The following is a 10895-nucleotide window of genomic DNA, read 5'->3' on the forward strand; positions in this document are numbered from 1 at the left end:
AGTACCCTGGCCGAATTCTTTGGCGTCCGCTGCCCAAACGTGCGCATGGTCAGCAGAGAGGGTCCCAAAGGTAACAGTCTACGTGTGTGTGCGTGTGTGTGTGTGCGTGTGTGTGCGTGTATGTGCGTGTATATGCGTGTGTATTCGTCGTGATCACGTTCCTCGGAGCAACTTACACTGCCATCCCCACCACCAGGCTCCCTTTTGTACAACCGCCTGTGTGAATTGGACGAAGAGAAGCCCAAGGACCAACAGCAAAGTCAGTGTGGTGTATGTGTGTGGCGTATGTCATGCCTTCCGCAAGCGCCCTGCTCATCCACAACAACGCATTTCGTCACGTATACTCTATCTCACCTCTGTGCGTGCTCGTACACACCCCATCCACCATCCACGCCCGCTTGCCCTCCAGGCCTCCGCAAGGCACTTGACTTGCCGTTCCTGCTGGTGATGGAATATGTGCGGGGGCGAACACTGCGTGAAATTGCATTTCAGCCCGAGGAGAAGCGACGCGAGTGGTGCGAGGCCACGTTTGGACCACAGGGCAAGCTCCACGAGGTGCGGTCATGTACGTGATGTGCGTGTGCGTGTGTGTGCGGGCGTGGGTTGTGCGCGTGTGTGTGTGATGTACACCGCCAATCATCTCCACCATGTGTAGCTTGAAGATGTGTTCTCCACATACGATTCAACCCACGACTTGCTCCATTGCTCCATTGAATGCTGTCTGACACAGGACGGGAAGCGGCGACTGCGCGAGATGGGCGCGATTGTCGGCTTTGACGTTTTCATTCACAACTTCGACAGGTGAGCTTAACAGGAGGAAACGGTTTGTGTGTTTGTAAATGTGCTTTTGTATGTGAATGCGTGTGTATGTGTGTGCGTGTGTGCGTGCGTGTGTGTGTGCGTGTGTGCGTGTGTGCGTGTGTGTGCTTTAGTTCTGCATGTGTAAATGCGTACGTGACCCATCGTGTGCGTGCGTGCGTGTTATTGAGGTGCTTTCTTGTTCATCGCACATACATTGCTGCAACTGCAGGTTGCCGTGCGTGTGGGACAACAAAGGCAACATGGAGAATATCATGTTTGACGAGAACAACGACCCAGTTGCCATCGATTCCATGATCAGCTGCTTCGATCCACAAGGTGTGTGTGTGTGTTGTGAACGTGTGTGTGATTGTCATTCACTTGTACTGCGTATAACCACACCATTTACTTTTGCGATATCATCTGAACACATTCGTACCATGACCCCGTCTCCTTTCACACACACGCACACACACACACACACATACACACACACAGCGAATCCAAAGTCGTTTTCTGTGTACTCGGAACGCGTGTCCGATCTTGTCTACCAAGTCTTGCACTCGCAAGGTGAGTTACACATCAACAAATGTAGTCTTTGCCGTTGCTGCAGGTCTCATGGGCTGGTTGACGCTGTACAGTCGCGTTTCGCCACACAAGTTGGAAATGGCACGTGTTTGCTCACGTGTCGTGTTACACATCACTTGCTTGCTTGTCTGGGCACTGCACATCCGCAGAGACACCGACAGAGGCGATTGCAAAAGTTCGCGACGTCTTTCTCAAGTGGGCATTTGGCGTGGTCGTTGTTTTGAACTTGTCTTTGGTGTTTTTGACGTTGGTGTGTCTGAAGTGGGTGCACATTGCTCTGCCTGGTGAGCTTCGAGACTGGAAGCATGTGCACATCACACTCAACAGGAACGACAACACGCCACTGTTGACAGGGGTGTTGGCACGATGGCAGATGAGTCGTTCATGCCGCCGTTCAATTACGATATCGGAGCAGAAGGCGTTCGGCAACTCCAGGTAAAAGTGCGCGCATTAGCGCATGCCCACCTGTCCACGTATCTGGTAGCACTGCAAAGTTCCAATCCATTTCAGACATGCCATCCCCCTCCCCTCTCGCAAGCTACGAATTCAATGGCGTCTTGACCCCGTTGTCACGTGAACACACGCGCATGTGCGAAACATAGGCTGGGTTTGCGGGTATTGTGCCCAAGGTTGCGTTTCTGAAGCGGCGCATTCTGGATGCACTGCACGAAACAATGATGAATGACGTCTCCCCGTACGCAAAGGCCAACGAAACGTTCGGCATGGAGCGGATTAACGTGAGTAGTCGTTATGTATGTATATGTCTGTCTGTATATGTGTGGTGTGTGTGCGTGTGTATGCTTGTGTTGCTGTGCTGTTACACTTGGTCTTGTCCCTTTGCGCGTTTGTGTGCTGCTCAGTGCGCTTCATCACTGAAACCTGTTTCGGTTGCGTTGCTGCACCAACACACCATTCGCACCTCCATCCCCTCACTTCCATCCCCTCACTTCCACCACCTCCACCATCCCCTCACCACCACCGCTGTCCTCCTACCACCAACACCACCGATGCCACTCAGGTGGACTTCCTCGCCGCCATCAGCGACATCTTCCGCTCCAAGGGCGAGCGGCCCCAGGACAAGCGCCCGCGGTACACAAACACACTCAAGGAGAGCAAGTACCAGGTGTTCAACTGGGGTGGACGGACGGGCCGCACAAACGTCGGTGTCACGAGCACGCACGGTGTTGAGAAGGTGGTCTCGCAACAAGAGGCTGCCACGCGGTTGCAGGAATATGCATCCACCGTCCTTCGCGACAAGATCCACAAGCACAAAGGTACGTCAAAGTGTGTGTGTATGTGTGTGTGTGTGTGTGTGTGTGCGTGCGTGTGTGTGTGTTGTGTGTGTGTGTGTGACTGCGGTTATTTTGATGTGTACGCACACGCACGTGCACGTTGTGTATGTGCATGTTGAGTATTTGCTCTGCGTTGAGGTTTCGCCTGTACATGTGCCGCTTGTGTCTGCTTGCGTGTGTGTGTGTGTGTGTGTGTATGCACGTGTGTACAGTTGGTGGCTACCTCACTAGTGTGCTTGCTTCACGGATACTTGCTCGTCCCCTACCTATGTTGTCACGTGGTGTGTGCCACATGCCTCATTACTGTTCTCCTCCACCTCCTCCCTTTTCTCTTCCTCTCCTCTTCCTTGTCTCCTCTCCTCTCCTCTTCTTCTCTGCTCCCTCTCCTTCTCGACAGCGACACTGGCGCGCCGCTTCAACCGGCAGAGCAAGCGGTCACGCAAGCATGGCAAGCTGTACACACACATGTCGCAGGTGGTGCAAGCGACCATGGAAGAAGAGCAGCAGCGCGCCAACAACAACGATGATGATGATGATGATGATGATGATGATGATGATGATGATGATGATGAGGATGATGATGAGGATGATGATGAGGGTGGGAATGTGTACGATAAAGGTGATGGACTGGACTCGAGCGACAACGACGACGATGACGACGATGCTGACGCCGAACAGTGAAATACAGACGGCCATCCCTCACTGCGCTTGCTTGGCGGTTTGTTTCACAGCACTTGTGTGTGTGTGTGTGTGTGTGTGTGTGTGTGTGTGTGTGTGTGTGTGTGTGTGTGTGTGTGTGTGTGTGTGTGTTTGTGCTGCAGCCTCCTTCTTATTCGCATCCACCCACATCCAAGCTTCCTTTCTTTGTGTTGTTCTGTTGGCTCTTTCACTCTTGTATTGCCCATGCGTTGGCTTGGTGCAGCGACGTTGCTGTTGCCGTTGGCACACAAAGTACAAGCAAGCGAAAGCAAAGCCATGCTGACATTCGCATATCACGTGCACTTCAAGCAGACAACATGTGAGCAAAGGCTCCCGTCCACCTGCCGTCAACAACTCACATCGCCACGACGTCAAGGAATCACACAAAAGAAACAACACTACAGAACCTTACAAAGTCAAAGCACACACAACACACACACACACAACACACACACACGCACACACACACTGAACACGCACACACACACTGAACACACAGGCACACGCACGCACACACGCACACACACACTGAACACACAACAGCTCGAGACACGACGTGCACGTGCGCTCATGTACTCCAGCACACCATGCACAACTGTGAATTGCCTTGGTCCTTCATATGCGGTCTTGCCGAGCGCGTGTCTTCAGGCGCATTTTCATGAAAGCCACACGCGCTTCTCCGAGCTGCTTGTCAGGGATAGCCTCACTCTTCTTGATGCGAGGATGGGCAACCTCCAGTCGTTGGTGCTGCTTCAGCGGGGCGAGAGCGGGTGCACAGGTCCTGAGCTGAGAAGCCTGCATAAACTTCGAGATGTGAACACGGGCGTTCTTCAGTCGGCTGTCGATCTTCTCAGGTGGGGTTTTGGCGTCCAAGTCGTGACACAAGGCCTCGCTCACGTTCAAAAGCTCGTCACCAGCCTTCATGCAAGCAGCAATGTACTCCTCCACGGCAACTGCTGGCTGCTCCCCAGGCCCTGGCAGTTTTGCTGGGTCTAACCCAAGCAGCCGCGTTGTCTTCTCTTCCTTGGACTTGAGAACTCGCACCTCGTTCTTGTCCTGCGCATGTTCCTGCAGCTTCCGAAGCAGGACGCACGCCACTCCACCCATAGAACTCAAACTGTGGCGCAGCTTCGTCGCGGCGGGGACCGAAGCCGTGCTGAATGTGCTGGTGATGGTCGCCATAAGCCGTCGCAGCTCATTAGCCAGCAAAGCAACACAGTAAGCGTACGATGACTCGCCGATGAACCCAACACGCGATCTTTGCCTGTGCAGGGCGGGGTTGCGCAGGGTGTCCACTGCCGCTCCAGCGTGCTTCAACGCACGACGCAAGCTCTGAACTCGCAGCACTCCGCGATCAAGGGCGCGTGTATGTGTGTCGGTGTGGGTACAGATCTTGCGCTCCATTTTGGAGAGGGTCACGTGAAGTGCAATAAGGGTCTGCGCAATCTTGACTTCATGCCCAACGTGCATCTCCGGCATGCCCTTGGCCGCACGAAACACAGCAGCCAGCCGTTCCTCCATGCACTCCTTGTCCTCCTGCGTCATGCGCCCATCGTCCCTCTGGAAGATCGTCAGCCACAATGGAAGATCGCCGCTGATGATCTGCCGGGTGGTTTCAAACCAGTGCATGTTGACGCACACGCACAGGCCCGTCACCACCACGTCCAAGAACTTCGCCTGTTTGTCGAGGTTGATGCGCAGCGACTGCAGGATCACCAGTGCCCAGAAAGGCGAGAGGGCCACGCAGCCGCGCCATTGGCTTGCGTCGTAGCGGTGCAGCAGCATGTCTTCCACGGGCGCCAGCGCCCGTCGTCGCTCGTCGTCAAGAGGCACCCAGCAGTACTGCCCTTGTGCACCACCACCACCACGGCTTCTTGCGTACTGGCACAGGCTGAAAGCAGCCATCCAGCCCAGTGTAGAGACGCCAGCCTCGTCCAGTGACTCAAGCCGTTTGCTGGCCACCACATTCGGCCAATCCGTCACGCAGCTCAGCATCTCTGCCATGTGAACAGGCAAACTGGCGTCAACAAGCTCCTGCAGCCGTGCGGCAACATCCCCTGCGCTCCCATCGCTACCTGCACCTCGGCTATCACCCACAGCGCACTCGCGCAGGAACGCGGCCACGTGCTTCTTCATGGCCTTGGTCTCCAGGTGAAAGGGGAAGACGACGTCAACGCGTTGTGGTTTCGGAGCAAGCGGCATCCATCGCGTCACCCACACGACAACTACGGGCACTCGTGTGTTGTTGTCGGTCTTCTTAAAGATGTGGTGGTGCAGGTCACGAGCGAGTGTCTCACTGGTTTGGGCATGTACTCTGGCGCCGCTGTCGATGAAGATGACCACCCGCCTCGGCGTGTCTTTCACAAGGCGCAAGACGGCCTCTTTCATTGCTTGCACCGTGTCGGGGTCGTCGCGCGTCAGCTCCAGGACCCAGCTGTCTGCTGCCGTCAGCGCCATCACCTGCCGCAGGCTCGTCGTGACGCCGCCAGCCGCAAAGCACTGCACAGCATGCACAATCCACGGTTGCGCCTTGCTGCATGTCTCCAGCTTGGACAGCAGAATGCGAGCTGCATCACGCATGGGAACCTTGGTCGTGAACGGAAACGGCAAGGGAATCTGCTTTTGCACGAAGCTGTCCAAGTCACGCTTCATGTCCAGGCCATGACCGTCATAGCAGCAGAGCGCGTTGACAAGGTAGAAGCCGCAACCATCCGCAACGGCCCAGTGTTGCTTGGGCAGCAGACACGCGAGGCCTCCGCCTCCGCCTCCGCCTCCGCTGCTGTAAGCCGGTGGCTCTGGTGGACGGACACTCAGCACGTTCGCCACCACGTGTCGCGGTACCAGCTGCACGTCCCAGCAGCACTTTCGTGAGCAGGAGGCCTGGACCGCAGCTGCAGCGCGAAGCAGAGGCTCCACGTGAAAGGCGCGCGTGGCAAGCATCACCACATGGGCTGAAACGGTGCTGTCGAGTTGCTCAAGCAGTGGTCGAAGCATTGGAACACGCGCACCCGCAACCAAGGCCAGCTCGTCCACCACTACCACCAACACGTGGCTGGCAAAGAGATACTTGCACACTTGCTCGATGCGTGTGCAGGTGGCTGGTTGCTGCCCACGTCCAGGGAAGAGCACGTAGTCGCTGTCTCGTAGCACAACTGCAGCGGATGTGGCGTGGTGCCAAGCAACGCTGAGAAGGTCGTTGTTGCGAAGGTACCGCAGGTGTGCCCAAGTTGCTGGGGGCGGCAGGGCTTCCACAAAAGCGCGCCCTTGCCTGTCGTGGAGCAGCACGTGCACCAGCACGTCCGCTTTGCGAGAGAAGAGCTGAATGGGCGTCGCAGGAAACGTGATGTGCAACACAACATGCCGGAGAGGCACCACTTGCTCCGAGGGCACAAGTGTTGTCGGCATTCCCGCTGCTTCTGCCAGTTTGGGTGGGACAAGAAGCAGCAGCTGTGGCGTGTCACGATCATGAAGCTGCTGCCGCTGTGAGACGGAGTTCTCAGCACGGTAGATGGCGTTGTGGATCTCCGTGTGGTGTGCAAGCGCTGCATCCATGTTCTTGCGTGCGTCCTCGATGTGTCTTGGTGCTTGATTTGTCAGTACGGCATCGTCGTGCTGTTGTCTCGCTTGGCAGTACGCTGCCCACGCGCGGTCCTTCTCTGCGCGCAAGTGCTCCATGTCTGTCTCAGGTGTAGGTGGTGGCTTGATGACGGTGTCGGCCTGCCCAGCGCGGGTGAGCGCGAGCGCCCGGGCGATGTTGTCTGGCAGCTCGATTCGCGGCTTCTGCCGTCCTTTCTGAGTTCGCGGCCAGTGCTGTCGTAGCCACTGATCCCACTGTGGCGAGTCCCAGGCGATGGCGGCGTATTTGCCGTCCACAATCTGCCCATCGGGTGCATCGACGTCGCAGAGGCAAATCTGGGCGGGCGCCGTGGGCTGCGGCCACAGCTCGCCAATGCGCGCTTCCAAGATCAGCCGTGCTTGTTCGAGCGCGTCGTATTCGGCGCCCTCGTCGAGTGGAAACGGCATGCCAACCACAACGCCGTCGTCGTCGACGCCGACAAGAAAATGGGCAGGTTCCGAGTGCGCATCAACGACGTCCGAATGCCACAGCTGCAACAAATACTTGTGTTTCTTGGTTGTGTGCTGAAAGTGGAACTTGCCCAGCACGTTCTTGAACGCATCCGTGGCAGCGGAGCCATTCTCACTCTTCGGTCGCTCGCGTACCCATTCAAGCTCTTTCAATTCCGTGCGGCGCCATTCCGGCGAGTGTTGGGGAACCGGTTTTCCTTGTACAAATGACTCACTGGGTTCCACAACCTGTACCGCCAGAGCAAACAAGCGCGCGCGTGTGTGTGAGTGTATGAGAGAGAGTGTGTGTGTATGAGTGTGTGAGTGAGTGTGTGTGAGTGTGTGTGTGTGAGTGAGTGAGTGAGTGTGTGTGTGTGAGTGAGTGAGTGTGTGTGTGAGTGTGTGTGTGTGTGAGTGAGTGAGTGTGTGAGAGAGTGTGTGTGTATGAGTGTATGTGTGTGTGTGTGTGTGTGTGTGTGTGTGTGTGTGCCGTCATGGTTTGTGCACAACTGCAGCAAACCCGCTATCTTCCTGAACTCTCTCGCAAGCAAGCAAGCGGTATCAAATCAACCAGCCAAACCACACCCAAACAACAGCGTTGCGGCTTACCTCAGCCAAGGAGGCCAGTTCCGTCATCGCACATTTTGGGGGCAATTGAGTAAACGCCTGCTCCACTTCATCCCAGCTGAAACGGGTACCGTCAACAGCGCCGAGCCGGCGAGCTGGCAGCTTTGGAACCTCGGCGTTCGCATAAACACTCAGCAGAGGGCCTTGGCTTGTGCCGGGCATGCTGACCATGCTGCTGACCAAGCACACGATGTCGACAGCATCTGGATGGGGTTGCCGAACATAAACAGAGCGAGGATTGATAGTCGGCGCCGTACTTGAGGTCAAGACCATGCCAAGAGCATTGACGGCGGAGCTGAGTGAGCCGTCGCGGAACTTGGCAGCGTGAGCTGGTGTTGGCGCGGAAAAGTGCAGCAGGCGCGTGCCTCCGTCAGGAATATTGCACAGAGCCTCGATGATCGCGCGCACTGCCTCTGCTTTTGTGGATGTGCACGGGGTGGAAATAGCGATGTCCGTACACACACCCTCTTTGTCAGCGTGATCACCAAGCAACCTGGTGACTGCTTCTTTGGCGTCTTTGCCAGTTAACACACCCTTCGAGAACCTGTCGTATGTGACATGGGTTTCAACTTGGTGTGAGTGAAGATTGCACGTGCAAGGCTGCCGGTGCATGCAGACAAGATTACAGACAAGGTGTCGGCGTATGCATGAGAAAGTGCATTCAGCATGTGCATGCGTATGTGCTGACACTGACCGTTTGGACATGTCGACGTCGCTAGTTGTTGACTGTCGATTGCCCTCGTGTTCGTCTTGCTTGTCACCAAGAGAGGTAGCGAGAGTGTGCGTGTGTGTCAAGCGGTACTGCTCCGGCGACTTGTCGAGCGGGCATCTGCCACGTCCCAAGGCATGTAGGGAATACAAGCAAGACACGTAGTGATGCAGCGATGCTCCGTCAGGCTGCAAGTGGTGGCATTCGACAAGCACGAACAAAGCACAAACAACAAGCCGAAACAATGAGGTGTCACACATCAGCGTACCGAGGTGTGGCTGGGCCCTTGTGAGAGGGAGAAAGGGGAAAGCCTTGAAAATTGCCAGTGCGAACGTGTGTGTGTGTGTGTGTGTGTGTGTGTGTGTGTGTGTGTGTGTGTGTGTGTGTGTGTGTGTGTGTGTGTGTGTGTGTGTGTGTGTGTGTGTGTGTCCCTGTCTGTGTACATGTGTGTGTGTGTGTGTGTGTGTGTGTGTGTTGTTGTGCTGTTACACTCTGTGCGCGTTTGTGTGCTGCTCAGTGCGCTTCATCGCTGAAACCTGTTTCGGTTGCGTTGCTGCACCAACACACCATTCGCACCTCCATCCCCTCACTTTAATCCCCTCACTTCCATCCCCTCACTTCCACCACCTCCACCATCCCCTCACCACCACCGTTGTCCTCCTACCACCAACACCACCGATGCCACTCAGGTGGACTTCCTCGCCGCCATCAGCGACATCTTCCGCTCCAAGGGCGAGCGGCCCCAGGACAAGCGCCCGCGGTACACAAACACACTCAAGGAGAGCAAGTACCAGGTGTTCAACTGGGGTGGACGGACGGGCCGCACAAACGTCGGTGTCACGAGCACGCACGGTGTTGAGAAGGTGGTCTCGCAACAAGAGGCTGCCACGCGGTTGCAGGAATATGCATCCACCGTCCTTCGCGACAAGATCCACAAGCACAAAGGTACGTCAAAGTGTGTGTGTATGTGTGTGTGTGTGCGTGCGTGCGTGTGTGCGTGCGTGCGTGTGTGTGTGTTGTGTGTGTGTGTGACTGCGGTTATTTTGATGTGTACGCACACGCACGTGCACGTTGTGTATGTGCATGTTGAGTATTTGCTCTGCGTTGAGGTTTCGCCTGTACATGTGCCGCTTGTGTCTGCTTGCGTGTGTGTGTGTGTGTGTGTGTGTATGCACGTGTGTACAGTTGGTGGCTACCTCACTAGTGTGCTTGCTTCATGGATACTTGCTCGTCCCCTACCTATGTTGTCACGTGGTGTGTGCCACATGCCTCATTACTGTTCTCCTCCACCTCCTCCCTTTTCTCTTCCTCTCCTCTTCCTTGTCTCCTCTCCTCTCCTCTTCTTCTCTGCTCCCTCTCCTTCTCGACAGCGACACTGGCGCGCCGCTTCAACCGGCAGAGCAAGCGGTCACGCAAGCATGGCAAGCTGTACACACACATGTCGCAGGTGGTGCAAGCGACCATGGAAGAAGAGCAGCAGCGCGCCAACAACAACGATGATGATGATGATGATGATGATGATGATGATGATGATGATGATGATGATGAGGATGATGAGGATGATGATGAGGATGATGATGAGGGTGGGAATGTGTACGATAAAGGTGATGGACTGGACTCGAGCGACAACGACGACGATGACGACGATGCTGGCGACGAACAGTGAAATACAGACGGCCATCCCCCTCACTGCGCTTGCTTGGCGGTTTGTTTCACAGCACTTATGTGTGTGTGTGTGTGTGTGTGTGTGTGTGTGTGTGTGTGTGTGTGTGTGTGTGTGTGTGTGTTGTGCTGCAGCCTCCTTCTTATTCGCATCCACCCACATCCAAGCTTCCTTTCTTTGTGTTGTTCTGTTGGCTCTTTCACTCTTGTATTGCCCATGCGTTGGCTTGGTGCAGCGACGTTGCTGTTGCCGTTGGCACACAAAGTACAAGCAAGCGAAAGCAAAGCCATGCTGACATTCGCATATCACGTGCACTTCAAGCAGACAACATGTGAGCAAAGGCTCCCGTCCACCTGCCGCCAACAACTCACATCGCCACGACGTCAAGGAATCGCACAAAAGAAACAACACTACAGAACCTCACAAGGTCAAAGCACACACAACACACACACAC

General features: G+C 55.6%; 3 protein-coding genes across 3 annotated transcripts in view; 2 read left to right on the top strand and 1 right to left on the bottom strand.

The window, feature by feature from the left end:
* Positions 1 to 3359, top strand: part of PTSG_09327 (uncharacterized protein) — a gene marked incomplete at its 3' end in the record, with an annotated part of 5190 nt that extends 1831 nt beyond the window's left edge. The window contains exons 6-16 of the mRNA XM_004989529.1: positions 1 to 70; positions 197 to 259; positions 410 to 555; positions 731 to 801; positions 1031 to 1137; positions 1297 to 1368; positions 1536 to 1581; positions 1740 to 1821; positions 1989 to 2123; positions 2405 to 2660; positions 3076 to 3359. The exon at positions 1 to 70 is cut by the window's left edge and continues 2 nt beyond it. Coding sequence (XP_004989586.1) covers positions 1 to 70; positions 197 to 259; positions 410 to 555; positions 731 to 801; positions 1031 to 1137; positions 1297 to 1368; positions 1536 to 1581; positions 1740 to 1821; positions 1989 to 2123; positions 2405 to 2660; positions 3076 to 3359 — 1332 coding nt within the window. The remainder of the gene's footprint in view (positions 71 to 196; positions 260 to 409; positions 556 to 730; positions 802 to 1030; positions 1138 to 1296; positions 1369 to 1535; positions 1582 to 1739; positions 1822 to 1988; positions 2124 to 2404; positions 2661 to 3075) is intronic.
* Positions 3360 to 3882: 523 nt separating this feature from the next.
* Positions 3883 to 9099, bottom strand: PTSG_09328 (uncharacterized protein). Its single transcript, XM_004989530.1, has 4 exons — positions 9047 to 9099; positions 8764 to 8898; positions 8052 to 8613; positions 3883 to 7691 (listed from the first exon to the last, which is right to left on the bottom strand). Exons 2-4 carry the CDS (start codon positions 8772 to 8774, stop codon positions 3993 to 3995), a joined length of 4272 nt encoding a protein of 1423 aa, XP_004989587.1. The 5' UTR covers positions 8775 to 8898; positions 9047 to 9099; the 3' UTR covers positions 3883 to 3992.
* Positions 9100 to 9456: 357 nt separating this feature from the next.
* Positions 9457 to 10558, top strand: PTSG_09329 (uncharacterized protein; the record flags this gene model as incomplete). Its single annotated transcript, XM_004989531.1, has 3 exons — positions 9457 to 9467; positions 9491 to 9723; positions 10149 to 10558. The coding sequence occupies 3 exons, from the start codon at positions 9457 to 9459 to the stop codon at positions 10442 to 10444; spliced, it is 540 nt and encodes a 179-aa protein (XP_004989588.1). The 3' UTR covers positions 10445 to 10558.
* Positions 10559 to 10895: the final 337 nt, after the last annotated feature.

The sequence above is a fragment of the Salpingoeca rosetta genome (assembly GCF_000188695.1).
Source record: "Salpingoeca rosetta unplaced genomic scaffold supercont1.28, whole genome shotgun sequence".
Lineage (NCBI taxonomy): Eukaryota > Choanoflagellata > Craspedida > Salpingoecidae > Salpingoeca > Salpingoeca rosetta.